General features: G+C 47.8%; 1 protein-coding gene across 1 annotated transcript; it reads left to right on the plus strand.

Moving 5' to 3' along the window:
• Positions 1-7,922: 7,922 nt before the first annotated feature.
• LOC147679990 (uncharacterized) lies at positions 7,923-10,807 on the plus strand. Its single transcript, XM_086942490.1, has 2 exons — positions 7,923-8,210; positions 8,260-10,807. Exon 2 carries the CDS (start codon positions 8,600-8,602, stop codon positions 10,805-10,807), a length of 2,208 nt encoding a protein of 735 aa, XP_086798616.1. The 5' UTR covers positions 7,923-8,210; positions 8,260-8,599.
• Positions 10,808-18,860: the final 8,053 nt, after the last annotated feature.

Raw genomic sequence — 18,860 nt, forward strand, 5'->3', positions numbered from 1 at the left:
ACACCCATGTGGTTTTTAAATGTGTCAAGCCTGCCATTGCGTGCCTGAGGGTGCACACTCACACCCTTGTAGTTTTTGAATGTCAAGCCTGCCATTGCAGGTCTGTCTGCTCAGTTCCACTTATGCTCAGGTTGGCCTTTCTTAACCAGTGACCAATCCTGAGGGTACCTTTCTCTACTACTAGAGCACCCTTAGGGTAAGCACTAGTAGTGGAGCAAGAGGTAGGTGAAAGGCAGGCAGGTACACGTGTGTTCCCTGCCTAGGTAGTGAGGAATACCCATCTGTTTTCACTACCTATGCGATCTGCCCTTCCCATAGTTTAACATGGGGCAATGGTTGAAATTACTTCAAGCTGCAATAGTGGCATACTGTAGAGTGATCAATGCGGGCCGTGACTGCAAGGTCGAATGCTGTGCTGTGCGTTTGCAGAGCTGTCAGTGCAAAACAATGAATGCTGTGCTGTGCGTGTGCAGAGCTGGCAGTGCACAACGATGAATGCTGTGTTGTGTGGATATAGAGCTTGCAGTGCACAAGGTTGAATGCTGTGGTGTGTGGGTGCAGAGATGGCAGTGAACAAGGTTGAATGCTGTGCTGTGTGCATGCAGAGATGGCAGTGAACAAGGTTGAATGCTGTGCTGTGTGGATGCAGAGCTTGCAGTGCACAAGGTTGAATGCTGTGCTGTGTGGGTGCAGAGATGGCAGTGTACAAGGATGAATGCTGTGCTGTGTGCATGCAGAGCTTGCAGTGCACAAGGTTAAATGCTGTGCTGTGTGCATGCAGAGCTTGCAGTGCACAAGGTTGAATGCTGTGCTGTGTGGGTGCAGAGCTTGCAGTGCACAAGGTTAAATGCTGTGCTGTGTGGGTGCAGAGCTGGCAGTGCACAAGGATGAATGCTGTGCTGTGTTGATGCAGAGCTGGCAGTGCACAAGGTTGAATGTTGTGCTGTGTGGGTGCAGAGCTGGCAGTGCACAAGGATGAATGCTGTGCTGTGTGGATGCAGAGCTGGCAGTGCACACGGTTGAATGCTGTGCTGTGTGGGTGCAGAGCTGGCAGTGCACAAGGATGAATGCTGTGCTGTGTGGATGCAGAGCTGGCAGTGCACAAGGATGAATGCTGTGCTGTGTGCATGCAGAGCTTGCAGTGCACAAGGTTAAATGATGTGCTGTGTGCATGCAGAGCTTGCAGTGCACAAGGTTGAATGCTGTGCTGTGTGGGTGCAGAGCTTGCAGTGCACAAGGTTAAATGCTGTGCTGTGTGGGTGCAGAGCTGGCAGTGCACAAGGATGAATGCTGTGCTGTGTGGATGTAGAGCTGGCAGTGCACAAGGTTGAATGCTGTGCTGTGTGGGTGCAGAGCTGGCAGTGCACAAGGATGAATGCTGTGCTGTGTGGATGCAGAGCTTGCAGTGCACAAGGTTGAATGTTGTGCTGTGTGGGTGCAGAGCTGGCAGTGCACAAGGATGAATGCTGTGTGTTGGACTTGGCCCTTCTGGCAGGTTCACCTCTAAACGTTTTTCTTTTAATTGTGACCTGGTGTTAGTGATTTTTGGCTTCTGCGCACTTGACCACTGTGTCCCAGGGTAAAGTGCGTGCGTGTAGTGAGGGTGGCCTGCCCTCCCATAGGAATGCATGTGGAATGTATGTGTCCCTGGTAGTTCCTGATGCATTGGGAGTGCAGATGCGAGTTTGATATGTGTGGGCTCGTGTGATTAAATGCTGCGCGATGATGTGTGCGGCGTTGTCTACTGTGGATGTGCCACTTCTAGAAGTTGGCATGTCTGTGTAATGTATGTGAATTGGCTGCATGGCTTGTGATTGGCTGGAGCTGGCTGGTGAGCCTGGCTCCAGGAAGTCAGGATGGGTCTGCCCCGGTGGTGAGTGGAGAGATCTGCATGAGTGATGTGAGGGAGGTGTGCACCTGGGACCTGAATAGGGCTGGGCTTTCCCCACACAATGCTGGCTCCGCTCCCTGTGGTGTGACTGATGACCCTAGCCTGGCCAGTGAATGGGGAGAGGGGCTGAACACATCGGAGTGCTCAAAACCAGCTGCAACTCGTTCCCCCACCACCCTACAGACAAAGGGTTTCTGTGTATAAAAAGGGGCTGTGACCCCTTATAAGTTGTTCTTCTCCTGATCCTAATTTAAGGGGGCCTGCTGCTGCTGGACGAGGGGGACCACAACTGGGGACTGCCTTCCTGCCTGGAGGGCCCTGTGTGCTGGCCCCTGGGCCCAGCCTTTGCCCCCTGCCTGCCTAAGGACCTAGCTGGACTTCCTTTGGACTTGTAAACTTGTGTCCCTAAAAGCGCCTGGGCAGCGCTTTATTTCTCCTCCAGAGGAGCACTGAAACTTCCTTTCGAGGGCTGGGAGCGATTGTTCCTTTATTTTAAGTGGCGCTTGGTTTGTCGTTTTTCTAAAGAGTGCTACATCGTCCCAGTTCTGAGTGCTCTCCACTTTTGTCTCAGAGTACTGGTGGCCACAGCGCAAAGCTGCAACCAGACGGATTCCTCGGCATGGGGATCCCCCATTTTTTGCTTTAATTCAGCGCAGGTGCCCACCCTGCGACTTTGGGTATCGTTTATAACTTTAATCGGGTGCCACCCCGCTACCTGCTGAATCGCCAGGGACCCTATCTTTAAGTGGGTGCCTACCCCGCAATTGTGTACCTTTCAACAGGAGCCTACCCCGTGGTTTTACTGACTTCACTGCCGCCGGCCCCGGGGGCTTCCGGGCAGAGTGCTGGGCCCGCCTCCTAGACGCGCTTGGATTGGTCCCCGGCTGTCAGGGTTCCCGCCGCGTCATCCTGGGGCCACGCAGGGATTGGCCTGACCTCGAGGGCTTCCTCACGTGCACCCAGGAAGCAGCGCAACCCAGAAGGCAAACCTGGCGATGTCTCCCATGGGTGGGGCTTCAAGGAAGCAGAGGAAGCCCCTCAAAGGAGGAAGGCCGGCAAAGAGAAGGCGAGGATCCTCGCAGGCTCAATTACTGCTTCCCCCCCGGCTTGGAGGAAGCTGCGGCCAGGCTTGCAGGCGTGCCAGTGCGGTCCTGGTCCCAGGAGGGCGGACCGGGCAGAGGGAGTCCCGTGGGCAGCCTCGTCGCATCTACACACAGCAAGGGAACTGGGCAGAGAGTCCCCGCATTACCGAGTCCCGCATCACGGAAGGAGCACCCACCTCCCTGAGTAGTCCGCTGGGGGGTGCTCAGAGGGGACTATTGGTGGTGCCCGTTGGAGGCCCTGTGCGACCCCTGCATTCTTAAGCAGCCCCGTCTAGCAGTGGGCTGCCACAACACTTTGGGGGGCAAGTATCTTCAGAAGTTCCCCGAGGTGTGGCCCCCCACAGTGGTGCCTGTTAGACCTGTCAGTCCTTTGGGTGGTCCCTCCTAATTTTTCTCCCCTTTTTGACCCTCTGAATTTTTGTGCACTACATTTTTTTTTTTGGTATTGACCATAGGTCTCTGGGTGCCTCATTATTACTATTTAGTAATGCGGCGCAGGTGCTCTCGTAAAATGGAGGAAGAGTAGGTACCCTCACAAAACGGTGGCCTGCCAACTGACAAAGTTTTACCTCGGAGCTTGGCCCATAGGTTAGCATTAGAGGGATCTAGAACCTTCCGGCCCATTATAGTGACCTGGGCCTAGGCTATATAAGGTAGGCCTTGCCCTGCCTAGGTATTAAGTAGATGAACATTGCCCTGGTGTCTCCACACAAAAGGAAGAGGCTGTCACTTTCACTGGATTGTCCCAGAGCAACTGTTGGGGCTTGTGCTGATTAAAAAGTACTGCCCCTTTGACCTGTGGGGGTGAGAGCTGTCCTGAGGGCACTGGATACCTACGAGTATCAAGAAGGGTCTGTGAGAACTGCCCCCTCCCTCCTCTCTAGCGACACCGCTCCTGCGGGGATGTAGACTGCGTGTGCCTGCCCAACTTACTTGTGCTGAGGAGCGCTGAGAAGAGACTCCACCGCTGACCCCCCCCCCCCTTTTGGACGATTTTGCTGGGGCCCCGTTGTGGCGTGGAGGTCGCGTGATCTGCGACATCAGGCTGGGGGCCCTGTGAGGCTTTGGTGGGGCAGTGAGATTAGGTGTGCCCTCCTATGGGCAACGCAACTCCCTCCTAGGGTGAGGAACCGTTAATCGATCCGACGCCTGTACAGCTGCCCCTCACTGAGGAGATCTTCGTTGAGGGGGCGGCGCTGCATTGAGGCATCCTTCCCTTCGCGCAGGCCAAGTGGCGGGCTTGACGGCTTTCCTGAGTGGGCGGCGCCGCATTGAAGACACTTCTCTCCCACGCAGGCCCAGTGGAGGGCTTGACTTCTCTGGGAGGAAGCGCAGCCGTTCGGAGGAGAGGAGTGGCTGCCTGTAGAGGTGGCTGAGCAACGGCAATCTCGTCTGGGCATTGTAGTGGAAGTGTCCTCTCCCCAGCGCAGGCCCAGTGTGTAGGCCGGCCTTGCCTGCGAGGGAGCGGACGCTTTATCAGAAGACTGCCTGTGAAGGTGTAAGTTCCTCAAGCTGCTTGTGACGGCTAAAACTGCCAATAATAACTTCAAGCCCGCAAGTAAGCAGGGATTTGGGCGCTGGTGCGGGACACAAACTCTGAGAAATCTCCACTGGGCCAAGTGTCAGGCCTACTTTCCTGATCCTTGGTAATAGATGTAATGTGAGCCAAGGGAGCTTAAACTGATAAAACTACTCTACTGGATCCAGGGATCTGCCATCCATAGAACTGCTGCTGGTTCAACACTATAGCTAATCAGAAGCCAGGGCATTGCAGGTTACCAGATCAAGTGCATGTTTACTGACTGAAATTAATGCACGTTCTTGTTTTACTGGGAGTATATAATTCTGGCTCCTGCTACATTAATGCATATTCCAACCTTACTAAAAGAGATATGCCATATTGTTTCCTTACAGAAGTAATGCACAATCTTGCTTCCCTGAATAGATGCATTTTGTTTTCTTGCTGCTTGTTTTATTTAAACTGCAAAGTAACTGCCTGAAAATTAGAGTATTAAGTGGATTTGCTGAACTCATTTCCTCTGGGGGAAAGGTTCTTTAACTAAATGCGATGTTGTGCTCTTATTGATGCAGGTAATCATATGTGGAAATGCTCAATGTGTTAAAGTGATGCATTGCAAACGGAGTAAGCTAATATAAGGAATTTTTTATAAAGCATTATATTATTTTCTAACAAGGTGTGGTGTCATTTTCCAAGTGGAGGGGTGCAGGGTTACTGAGTGAGTGTGACGCAAGCATAACACAATTGCCTTGAAGTTAGGCCTTCCCACTCGAGCCAAGCTACCCTAGGTGGACCGGTGACCCCGGGTCCAACAGTGCCTATGTTTGTTTTTGGGGGCATACTCCCAGCGAAGTCCCGAGTGGGACTTAGGGCTTTTGGACTTGGCCCTTCTGGCAGGTTCATCCCTAAACTTTTTGCTTTTAATTGTGACAACAATAAAACAACAATAAAAAACTCCTGGCAGTCCCGAGGATTAAACGGGCACGGATGGGGGGCCGATGTTTTCCTCGCCATGCGGCTACATTTTGGAACCATCTCCCTGACCTTATTCGTCTTGAACCTAACTATCTCTGTTTCAGGAAACAGCTGAAAACCTTTCTTTTTCCATGATTAATGAAGAATGATTAGGTGTCACAAGATGTGCTGAGATGCCCTTGGGTATCTATGTGCTAAATAAGTGTGTATTCATTCATTCATTTAAAAGGCCAACGTCCGTATCACCAGCCGCACACAATGTAGAGGGTATGGCAGCAAACTCAGGAGAGAGGGGTTCATTTTTCGCGAAACTCTGCCGAGTATGCTGATTAGGCGATTGAATAGTTAAATACACTCCATCGGGAGAACAATAAATCTTTCCATGTAATTTCTTCAACAGGTCCAATCCTAACAAATGTTCCCCACAATATAACGTAAACAAAAATGGGGAATCCACCGTAACTGGGCCTATAGTAAGTGGGAGAGTCCTTGAAATGGGGCTCACTACCGGTATTCCAGAAAACCTGACGAAGATATTATTTTGCCCAGACAGAGCAGCCCCTGGGACCAGTGAACGAGCAATCAAACTATTCATTGCACCCTTGTCTACTAGAAAATCCTAGACAGTCCCCATTAATTGCCCTTTAATATAAGGCCCTCTCTGACCGACGGGTACTGACACTTGGCCCCTACTTTGTCCGTGGCTGTCCTATGCATAGCTATACCTTTCTGGCCCATCAGCTCCATAATTCTCATTATAGTATTGCCTCCCTCTCGGATTATCAAAGCAATTTCCCCCTGGCTCACCTCGTATAACCTCTTCTCTTCTCATGTCACTCCGATCTACTCCTCCTCTTCCTCTGCCTCTCATGGCTCCGTTCTGCGCTAAGAGGAAGGGACACTGAGCTCGCCAATGCCCTTCCTGTTTACAGTAAGCACATTGGTTTGCTCCTAAAGCAACAGCTGGACCTCCTCCCCGTCCAGCTCCCACCCTTCTTGGGACAAAACCCCCTCCTCCTCCTCTTCCCCGTCCCCTGGCTACTTGTTGTAATAACTCAAGTCTTAAGATCCTTCGTCTTCTTGTCAGACTTATATTTGCTCTCGTTTTTCCTATGCTCATAATATTGGGCTATTCTTAAAATAACAGAAGGAGTAGAGGTGGTCCAAGTACTTTCTGCTGCCTGGAGCCGGCCAGATATTTCGGACAACAGATTAGTCACAAAACGATTAACGAATAATCTTATCCCATCTTCCACTGACAAATCCTGCCCACTGAGGAAATAGACATTTTTAGGTAGTCAGTGTGACCCCCACTCGCACCCTATCCATGCACCCGTGCCCCATGTATGTCATGTAATTCCCTTCCCGTGTCCGCCATGATAATGCCTCTGTATTTCCATCCAACGTTAACATGTCATCTACCAGGCCCTCCATGAACGAAACGATAATTCAGCCTCAAAGCCTACGTTTCCAATGCATTTACATGGTGCACTTTTAAATATCGCAAAACACACGTCTTCCACGTTTTTCTGGCTCAGTCGAGCCAGGCCCTTAATTGAGGCTCCGAGCCTCTTCTGTCTCTGAAAGCTGCAGTTTAGGTATGCATCTCTGACCTCTACCTTACTTCCTGCCCAGCCAAGCGGTGCCCGGCTCGGCCTGGCCTGCCTGCCAAGATGGTATTTTGCCTACAGTTATCTGCTCAGCCTCCGTAAAAACACATTCCAGTCTAGTGAAATAGGTAAACATATTCCCGGCTGCAGAGCAAAGGGCCCTGCCTTCCTGTCTTCTTGCAAGTGATTTACCGAACCCGTTACCATGGTAGGCCCATGGCCCCCGTACATGCATGAAGAACCATATGCACGCACTAGCATTCAGTATTGAACGGCCTCTGCCCGAGAGACCTTTAACTTCAGACAACACATCCTCCAAACACAAGATATCAGATATGCTATAGGTGCAGGTCGTTCTGACATCCCAGACACCAGACTCCTCTACTAGTGCTAAAGTTAAGCCCCCCAGCTCTCCCCAGTTCCACGTCAATACAACGTCATGCTCAGTTGCGCACGCATCCATGGTAAAGGTTTCTGCTGACCCTGCAGAATTTCTCTATGCATCCACCCACCTATGACACTCCTGTGACGCTTCCAGCACACACCTCCGTGTACGCCTCCTTACACGCCTTCTTTTACGCCCATGTGTTCTTATATCTCTCTTTTTTTCACTTGTTACGCCTACTGCATTCAATGCAACTGTTCAGTTTTACTATATATAATGTGTGATGTTAATAAAATGTTGAATATCCCTTCCTGAACCTTAGTGGTGATGGAACTCGATGTCCAGTGACTCGAGCCACTTAATTAAAGCCCGTATGACTCAGATACCACGGACTCTGCCTCTCATTTTATTGAGCTATCCTTATTGTCATTTAATGTATGGAAAAATAGTCCCGGTAATTTTATTTACCACATAATCTGGCGCCCGAATAGGGACCCCTCCCCTTCCCCTTCCCCACGCGCCGGCGATGTAACGCAGGCCCCTGACCCCTTCTACAGCCGTGACGGACTTCTGTGCACACCCGCGGGATTTCCTGCTAACTCCCTCAGGCCCACGGAGGAGACGGAGACTGCGACCCGGCATCCAGACGAGGCGGTGCGGAATGCGGAGAGTCCCGACCAGAGCCCAAGCCGAGAGAGCAAGGTCCGAGGTATCCGGAGGCCCACCTGTTCCGAAGCGCATGCGTAGCAGCCAGACGCCGTAGCAGTCCAGTCCAGTCCAGTATCGAGTTTACAAGGCCTTCAGTTCTGCTTCCCGGTGAGTACCGTTGTTGGGAACGCTTATAGACGGGTTCATTAATTTGTGCCCGGTCAAGACGGGTCTGGGTACACAGATCCGGTCCAGACGTGTTCACTTAGGTGGATACGGTATGACGTGTCTCTTTATGGGACCGGTATGTCTGTACTGTTTTAGCAGTGCATCCAGTAATTCAGTATTCTAGTATTGTCCTTCGAGATTTTCAGAATTGTGTTTTTCTATGTTTTAATGTCGTGGTATGAATGATTGTTTGCAGTTTATTATTGTGTTTAATGTGTTCTTGTTCAAGCCAGTTCAAATATGCCGCTGTTTTCGAAATTACGTCAGATAGGAACCAGGAAAGGGATACTCGAAGAGGCAGTTCCCGTCCCGCCTAGGGACACTCCAGGTCATTTTATGTACCATAAACATGGCTTAGATGCCATACTGTACTTAGACTTATGGGTTGACTACACCAAGGATCTGGAAGAGAAATATAGATGGCCTGTCTCAGGGACATGGGATGCTGATTGCATTATGAGAGTAGAGGAAGCATTGTGGAAAAAGAAAGCCAGACAATCCCAGAAAGATGCCATAGAATTATGGCGTAAAGAAGCGCATAGAAGAACAGAGAAAGAAATCAAGAAAGCAGAGAGAAGTAGAGAAGAATCCGAAAAAGCTAAAGAAAGAGAACTACTAGAAGAAGGTGAACAAGTTAAAGCAGAACAATTAGACAGACAAAGAAATGCCCTTATTAAAGGCATGTATCCCGTTCTTGCCGAGGGCCTACCCAAGGTGACCCCGGAAGTACCCAGTAATTTACCGCCACCATTGGTCCCCACTAAACTTCGTCACAAACAGACCGCAGCGGAAATTTTTCTTTCTTCTTACTTAGATGACACTGTCCCAGTGTATGTAAATACAAATCCTCCTCCAAATATCCATCCTCACAACCCTGTTAATGACATGATTCCCCCCACTGTTTCTCCTGCCACTGGTCCTGGCAATCCTTTTAATCCACCTGCAACCCAGGACCAACCTACATTACCTACACCTACTTTACCAGCACCAATATTACCAGCGCCAGTGCATCCTGCAAGCCCCGGCGGCTCACATCTAGGAGCCGCGGGAGGGGGTTTCTCCACCCCTCCTCAAGTAAAACGAATATCATTACGAGACTTAGCACTGGAACAAACGCCAAAGGCAACATACGCAAATCTTAGAAAGAACCTTACTGATTGTATATATGATCCAGTACCAGGTGAGGACTCATTGGTCTTACACTCACTACGATTAAGGCGCGTTGCAGATTATTTGATCACTTTACCAGGCATGAGAGAGAAATTAGACAAGATATATCACTTCATTAGAACGGGGGAGGGACCAGAAAGTATACAGGAGGCCATGGCACACAGAAAGGTGGAAACTCAACGTATGATTTTACAGTTCTTGATAAATTGTTTGATCAGGGAACAAGATCAACCACACAGAGAAGTAACTAAACGTATGTTAAATTGGAGTGATAACATAGCGGTCGGAAAGCATGATAGACAAAGTAGTGTGGAGTCAATGTACCGGAAAATCCGTAAGGAAATTCTTGACATACGTGAGAAAGAAAGGGCCTTGGCACAGGCCGACGAGAACGAAACTGAGAAAGAGGATGAAGTCTCAGAAGACGATGATATAGAAACTGAGAACCCAAATAGAATAGCGTACGTAGGTAGGGCGAGACCCTTTGACAAACCCATACGCCCAGAATGCAAGAAACGTTTTCTTTCTCCCATACCAGAACAATGTTCTCTTGAGCATCTATTCCAAGCCACTGATAAAGTACTGAAACAACTAATAGGTTACAGTGAACTTAGTTCCATGCATGAACAGGAACTAGCCTGGTCAGCAGTACAATGGGCTGGCAATACTAGCGTATATAAAGATGACTTAGTAGCGCAAACATTTTTGAATCTTTCCCCAGACGAACAGCGATTAGCTGGTATGTACATGATTCAACATCTCATTACATTGTATGAAAGTCAGCATTTTGATCCAGGTCCCCTATATAATATATTGGAAGAGTTACTCCTAGGAAGATGGAGAGGCCTAGGTACTGATTTAATTAATGTCATTCTAGAACAGCGACACAAATACAGGACTTTCCTGACTCCACATTTCGTCCCCGTTCCACCCCCAGTAAGGAAAACATTTTACATAGACAGACAGAATCCCTTACGAGAAGTTCATCCCGTGCGGACAACAGGTGGTGAGCTTGAACGAGTATTTGTTTACACCCCCTTAACGAAAATGGAATTATTGGAAATGAAAAAATTAGTGCCCTGTCACCGTGAATTAAAAGATATGCTCCGCATGGGGGAGTATACGTATCCCGATATTATTAAAATGTTAAAAGTACTGTTGCCAGCCGGTGTTTACGAAAAACTTAAAGAAAAAGAGTGGGAGGTGGGAGAGAAAAAGATTGATTGGGCAGAATTAGAACACGAGGATAATACACGAGTTCCTGGTACTGGTCTTTGAGAAAAAGCCAGAGCATTGCCCGAGTTATTAGTACAGGTTTTGCCAAGATTACTAGCTACTAAAAAGGAAGACTGGGATGCAATCTCAGCCTGCAAACAGAAACAAGACGAAGACACTAGTGATTTTTATTCCAGATTCGAGAAATGTTTTATTATTAATAGCGGCCTGAAGACAAGTAGTGAATCATACCCACATCTTTTTGTGACCAAATTAGTAGAGAATTCCTTACCACAAGTTAAAAATAGAGTACTGAAAGTTGAGAGTACATGGCAAGCAAATAGCCCTTCCCAAATGTTACAAATGTTACAGTACCACCAGAACCGAATTAGAGAAGAACACGAACAGAGACGTATAAAAGACACGAAAATGAAAGTACTAGTTGCTCAGTCTGTCCCAGCTTATGGTCAGAAGAGGGGTACGGCACCGTCCGGTCGTCCTGCAGCTCCTGTTAAAGGGAACTGCAATTACTGTAAACAGCCAGGTCACTATATAAACGAATGTGCCGTCCTGAAACACAATATAGCTACAGGCAAGACGAAAGAAAGACCGCGTCCACCTAGACAAGAACATGTTCCACCAAACATTCCGCAGAACACGCAACCTCCACAGAACGCACTACAGACAGTAGCTGTACCCCAACCCCAACCCATTGCTGCCACACAACACGTTACACAGCAAATGTACCAGTTTGCACAGTCAGACTACCCAGACTATCAGCAGTACTCATGAAACAGCCTAAAGAGGGAGGTTGGCTTGCCCCTTATCGAGGTTCCTGTAGATCAAGAGGGTCCCTATGTACATAGTCAGGTATTAGGGAAAGGCAGAACATTTTTGACTGACATAGGGGCGAGCAGAACTACCATCAGTCATGACGAGGTTCCCGGGGCACCCCTCTCAGGCTCACAGAATGTTTCCCTGGGATTTTCAGGAAAGCCTATTGTTAACGAAGTGTCAAAACCAGTTTCCCTAGAAGTTGGTCCATTGTCTCGCACTACAGACTTGTTACTTACGAAATCATGTCCAGAAAACTTGCTTGGTATAAAAACATTGAAAGCGCTAGGAGCAGTGATTTGTTGTTCTCCGGAAGGAGTGAGATTGTTTTTACGTGATTTTAAAGGACATTATGTGTTAAGAGATTTTGATCCAAGATTACAGAATGTACCACAGCATTTATGGGCGCAAGGTCCAACTGATGTAGGTTGTATGCATATTACACCATACCGTGTCACTCTTAAACAAGGAGTTGTACTGCCCCGAATCCGACCATACAAATTACCACCTGAGGCTGTAGCGGCCTTACTGAAAATTATTGATGAACTCATTGCACAAGGAGTGGTTGTAGAAACTGACTCAAATATGTGTAATTCTCCAATCATCCCGATTCTTAAACGAACTGACCCGAATGCACCACCGGTCTACAGACTGGTGATTGACCTTCGAGAATGAAACAAATGCATAATACCCCAGTACCCAGTGGTCCCAGACATTTCTTCCTTATTGACTGCCATTGATTCCGAAGCTGCGTTCTTCACTGTAATTGATCTCAAGAACGCCTTCTTTAGTGTCCCCATTCATCCGGAAAGCCAGTATCTTTTCGGATTCTGTTTAAATGGCCGAAGCTTCAAATTTGCACGTGCTCCTCAAGGGTTCACAGAAAGCCCTAGTATTTACAGCCAAGCACTGAAACGACAACTAGACAGTATTCACATGCCTACTGACACTGCCCTACTCCAGTACGTTGATGATCTCTTGATCACCGCACGAACAGAACGTGACTGTGAACGTGCATCACTGACGGTCTTGTATTTTTTGGCCGAAAAGGGGCATAAAGTGTCCCCTTCGAAGCTACAATTCTGTGCCCAGCAAGTGGTTTACCTTGGACACTTGCTGTCCAAGAGGGGTAGACAATTGACACCTGACCGCATTCAGTTAATTGCACATCTTCCACAGCCCCAGACACAAAAGGAAGTACGGGCCTTCATTGGCCTCACTTCTTACTGTAGACAATGGATTCCCCAGTACGCATATCTAGCGAAACCACTCATACAGTTGACAACACAGGAGGCAGCGACTTCGACTGTCCTCCCTTGGACTCAGGAACATACACTTGCTTTTGACTGTATGGAAGTCATTAACACCATGACAAAACCAAGACAAGACTTGACAGACATTGCATTGCCCGACCCAGACCTGACACTTTATGTGGATGGTTCATGTATGAGAACAAGTACAGGAGAGTTAGTGGCAGCATATGCAGTGACCACTGAAACAAAAGTCATAGAAACACATCATATTGACACATTGTCTGCCCAAGCAGCAGAGCTCATCGCTCTGACCCAAGCCTGCATACGAGCCAAGAATCTGAAAGTAAATATATACAGATTCACAGTACGCATTCGGAGTCGTTCACGACTTCGGTGTTCTCTGACAAGAGAGAGGTTTTTTTGACTTCTCATGGAGCCAAAATCCAGCATGGTCCCCTCATTCAAGCTCTGTTAGAAGCAATACACTTGCCTACAGCCATTGCCATCATGAAGTGCAAAGCACATACTAAAGTTACTGACACCATTTCCCAGGGTAACGACCTGGCAGATCGAACAGCCAAGCTTACAGCTCAGACTCAAACAGACATACCGACTGACACGACAAAGACTGAAGTATCATCACTGACGCATTGCATGACAGTCAGGGATCCCACACAAGATGTACTCGACATACAGACACATGCCACTCCGGACGAAATCAAGAAATGGACAGAACAAGGAGGGGTCCAGACAGACCAGGGATGGATGACGAAGGGAAAGGCCACATGGTTTCTCCCCGACTCTATGGTTCAAGTTATCATTAATACAGCACATAGTCCAGCACACTTAGGAGAGAAAGCCATGCTAGACAGCATACAGAATATTTGGTTCAACAAACATTTACGTGCAGCAGCAAAACAGAAAGTGCGTACCTGCATGATCTGTTGTCAGTTCAATCCAGGCAAAGGCATTCCCGTGGAACAAGGTGGATTTCATCCTCCTGACCACCCTTTTAAAGTCCTCCAGATGGATTATATCCAGATGGACCGATGTCGAGGATTCAAGTATGTCCTCGTAGTTGTATGTGGCCTTTCCAGATGGACAGAAGCGTACCCAGTCCCAGATTACACTGCTGTAACCACTGCCAAGCAGTTGGTTTGTGAATTTCCCCCGCGATACGGCTTGCCCCGTGTCGTGTACTCAGATAATGGACAGCCATTCTCGTCCGAACTGATGAAACAGGAATCACTCCTGTTAGGGTACCAGTGGAAATTCCACTGCGTACGGCACCCCGAAGCAGCTGGTCTCATTGAGAGACATAATCAGACTCTGAAAACACGGTTAGCAAAGGTCTGTGCAGAAAAAGGTGTAGACTGGATGGTAGCCCTGCCGGTTGCCCTCTTTTACATGCGTATGGTAGCTCATTCCAGAACCGGACTCTCTCCTTATGAGGTAGTCTTCGGCAGACCACCAAATATGTGGGGTACGCCTATGCCGCGCAAGATCACCGATGTTGATAGTAATATGCTGACAGATTACCTGGCTTCCTTGATGTCTGCACTACTCTCTTGTCGTTCACAGGTCGCGGCTGCTTTCCCGGACAACACCCAAGTGAAACCGCATGAAGTCGTTCCGGGTGATCTAGTGTGTATAAGGAACTTCGACCGCTCAAGCCCTCTAGAGCCCAGGTGGCGGGAGCCGAAGCTGGTGTTGATGACCACGAGGACCGCGGTAAAAGTCGAGGGAAGGAAAGGTTGGCTTCATTCCAGCCACATCAAAAGATTTCATGGACTGTGTCCAGAGACATTTCCCAAGGACTGCCCTGATTCTGATACTGACACTAAACTCCCTCTGTTAGAGAAAACTCCGCAGCAGGAGTATAAAGCAAAGCTACGGTCTAGTAAGTCAGACAGCGTTTAATTGTTTAAGTCCCCCTCGGGTGAAGCGGTTAGACAGGTTTCTGACATGTATGAGATAGACCCAAATAGTGAGAGAGATAGACAGAAAGTCAAGAAAATGAAATACCGTAAAAATCTACGTAGTAGATGCATCGTTACATTGATTTTTATGTTTTTTCTGAGTATTACGATCATATGTATAAGCTGGACGTTACATGTTTTCTTTCCTCCTCTTGGCTCACATGTACATTCCTCTTTCAATGACACTATAGAGCACACTTTCAGTGACCTGCCACCACACAAATTGTCCTATCGTCTAGCACTGCGCAACAACACTTTTATCCGTATGTTACACCATTCTCAGCAGACCAGCAATGTCACAAATTGCTGGGTATGCGGCCGACTCCCTCCTTATCAGAAATACAAGGGAGCTCTGCCCCTCTTTCCCTATCCGTTTACACATAATGGTTCGTGCGGGGCATGGTTTACTTTAATGTCCTCATTAGACAGTAAGTCCAAGGTTTCCCGGGGAAATTGGATATGGGGGGAACCTGAATATAGTTATGAATCAAGCATGTTTCCCAGACAAGGACGGCCTTCCCCAAAGGACAGGGACCGATCTAGAAAATGAAGTGTATGGATTAGGAAATTTTTCCCTTAACCTCATGATTCTGAACGTTCAGTCCGAGACTAATTCGGACTTGCCGTTTATAACAGTTTTACCAGTGAAAGGTGAATTATGCGTTAGAAAGAATGGTTCAGTACATCTAGGACACAGTGATTGTAATACTGTGGTCGAAGTCAGTGATAAAGGAAAGTCTACTTTCAAAGCTTCCCGCCATTCCTATTTTATATGTGGTCAGACAGCTTATGTACGTCTGCCATTGGATTGGGATGGAACGTGTTACATCGCGTTCCTATTACCACCTGTTTTTCTAGCCCCATCCGATTATCATCGGAATTCACACCTTGTACATATAAGACATAGAAGGGAGATCGAGTCCCCGATTGTCGATCAGACTGAAACAACATTGGAGCAATATACCGATTTCAATAAAGGATTCTTTTTCTTCATAGGCCACATTCAAAATAGTAAATTAATACGTAGATTAACCAGAACTTTGGAAGCAGTAGTGAATGAGACTACTTCTGCCTTAGGTAACTTGACCGAAGAGCAGTCTGCTATGAGACTTGTTGTTCTTCAAAACCGCCTTGTTCTTGACGTCATCCTGGCCGATAGGGGCGGAGCTTGTAGAGTGATCGGATCCAGTTGTTGTGTGTTTATTCCTAATAACGCACCATCAGTGTATAAAGCAATAACAAGGCTTCATAAAATAGCTCACCAGATACACCAGAATCCTGGCACCTGGACATGGTCCGGTTGGCTCTGGAGTGTGATATCAGCCTGGGGATGGAAAGTACTGTCATTCCTAGGAATCATACTGCTCATATTATTCAGTTGTTGTCTCTGTCTGCAATGTGGGCCAGCGATTTGCGGCTTGTGCGCCACTGCTTGTATTTCCCGTCCACGTTCCCGAATGAAGAAAGACGAGCAAATGATGTTATATGAACAGATAGATGGTCTCATGAAAATAGATATATCCTAAAGGGCGCAGTAGGGGCCAAGGAGGGAATGAGGAAATAGAAATTTTTAGGTAGTCAGTGTGACCCCCACTCGCACCCTATCCATGCACCTCTGCCCCATGTATGTCATGTAATTCCCTTCCCGTGTCCGCCATGATAATGCCTCTGTATTTCCGTCCAACGTTACCATGTCATCTACCAGGCCCTCCATGAACGAAACGATAATTCAGCCTCAAAGCCTACGTTTCCAATGCATTTACATGGTGCACTTTTAAATATCGCAAAACACACGTCTTCCACGTTTTTCTGGCTCAGTCGAGCCAGGCCCTTAATTGAGGCTCCAAGCCTCTTCTGTCTCTGAAAGCTGCAGTTTAGGTATGCATCTCTGACCTCTACCTTACTTCCTGCCCAGCCAAGCGGTGCCCGGCTCGGCCTGGCCTGCCTGCCAAGATGGTATTTTGCCTACAGTTATCTGCTCAGCCTCCGTAAAAACACATTCCAGTCTAGTGAAATAGGTAAACATATTCCCGGCTGCAGAGCAAAGGGCCCTGCCTTCCTGTCTCCTTGCAAGTGATTTACCGAACCCGTTACCATGGTAGGCCCATGGCCCCCGTACATGCATGAAGAACCATATGCACGCACTAGCATTCAGTATTGAACGGCCTCTGCCCGAGAGACCTTTAACTTCAGACAACACATCCTCCAAACACAAGATATCAGATATGCTATAGGTGCAGGTCGTTCTGACATCCCAGACACCAGACTCCTCTACTAGTGCTAAAGTCAAGCCCCCCAGCTCTCCCCAGTTCCACGTCAATACCACGTCATGCTCAGTTGCGCACGCATCCATGGTAAAGGTTTCTGCTGACCCTGCAGAATTTCTCTATGCATCCACCCACCTATGACACTCCTGTGACGCTTCCAGCCCACACCTCCGTGTACGCCTCCTTACACGCCTTCTTTTACGCCCATGTGTTCTTATCTCTCTCTCTTTCACTTGTTACGCCTACTGCATTCAATGCAACTGTTCAGTTTTACTATATATAATGTGTGATGTTAATAAAATGTTGAATATCCCTTCCTGAACCTTAGTGGTGATGGAACCCGATGTCCAGTGACTCGAGCCACTTAATTAAAGCCCGTATGACTCAGATACCACGGACTCTGCCTCTCATTTTATTGAGCTATCCTTATTGTCATTTAATGTATGGAAAAATAGTCCCGGTAATTTTATTTACCACACCACTAAAATCAATGAACACTCCCTCAAATCGAGTGAAGAAATCAGACACACTCTCATCCTTCTTTTGTTTGCAAGCTAGTGATTTATCCCAATCCACCTTCCGGGGCGGGATTAAAGTATGCATATATGTAATGATCCGACCCGGCAAGGCTACAATTTCCGGTCTAGGTTTATCTCCGGGTTTCCGATCCTTGTCCCAATCTTTAATTTGATCCAAAGTTCCTCCTAACTCATTAACGTGATGATCGTGCACCTGTCGCCATACATTGACAGGGACCAGTAACCCAAAAAATAATTGTATATCAGCTAAGGTCCTCACGGCCGATGAAGTGGCCTCAGTAAGTTCTTTATAGTAAGCACTGTTATTTTTTCGAGGGTCAAGTAATTCGGACTTCAGGGAAAGAACCTCACTCCTTTTACAAGGGGTATAAACCCATTGCTCTTGGAACCTGGCTTCAACACGGGCTTGAATAATTTGATTACCATTGTCCCGGATCTCAGGGATTTTGGGATGGTAAATGGGATGAACTTCCCACATCGGATGCTGAGTCCCAATTCGGGCATTTAGTGAACAGCCTTTCTCGGTACTTAATTATAGTCATAAGATTACTATATACATCTTCTAATCCTAATTCAAATTTATGTGCCCGGTCCACAATATCATATAGGACCTGTGGGGCTCTCCCATCATCAAAACATTATTCCCATAGGGAAATTAAACGATTGGCCATAGTTTCTAAAGCATATTGCTGCATAACTGATTTGTAATCTTTCTGTAATTGTATAAATGGCCTTCTACACCCATTGGGATGCCTGGTCTATCACCATTTGTTTTTTAGGCCTCGCGACCTATCAATGCGCGCAAGCACGCGCATCAGCCTCCCTCCCTCCTAATTGCATTTTTTTTTAACGGCCGCACAGCACATCAAAGGGCTTCGCCCAGCGTGCGCTCTGTGGCTTCTCGGCTTCTCCTCCCCTAATTATTCATGGCTCCGTTTCCCGGCGCACGCATTTGTTCACATTTTTTTGTTCTTACCTTTCATCTCCTACCCGTCTTATCCCATTGTTAACATTTCCGCACCTCCGCCCGTCTGTCTATACGTCTCTGCTTTATCGCAATCTTTCTTTTCCCACAAGCCTTTCTACTCTGTGTCCGCACTCTGCCTCCTCAGTTTCCTCCACCTCTGTTTCACTGCCAGTCTTTCATTTCCGCACCTCCGTCCGTCTGTCTATACGTCTCTGCTTTATCGCAATCTGCCTTTTCCCACAAGCCTTTCTACTCTGTGTCCGCACTCTGCCTCCTC

This window comes from Lissotriton vulgaris, chromosome 11 (genome assembly GCF_964263255.1).
Source record: "Lissotriton vulgaris chromosome 11, aLisVul1.2, whole genome shotgun sequence".
Taxonomy (NCBI): Eukaryota; Metazoa; Chordata; class Amphibia; order Caudata; family Salamandridae; genus Lissotriton; species Lissotriton vulgaris.

Bases quoted from the DNA above. Each gene is read 5' to 3' on its own strand.
- LOC147679990 (XM_086942490.1), top strand. From the start codon at position 8,600: ATGCCGCTGTTTTCGAAATTACGTCAGATAGGAACCAGGAAAGGGATA.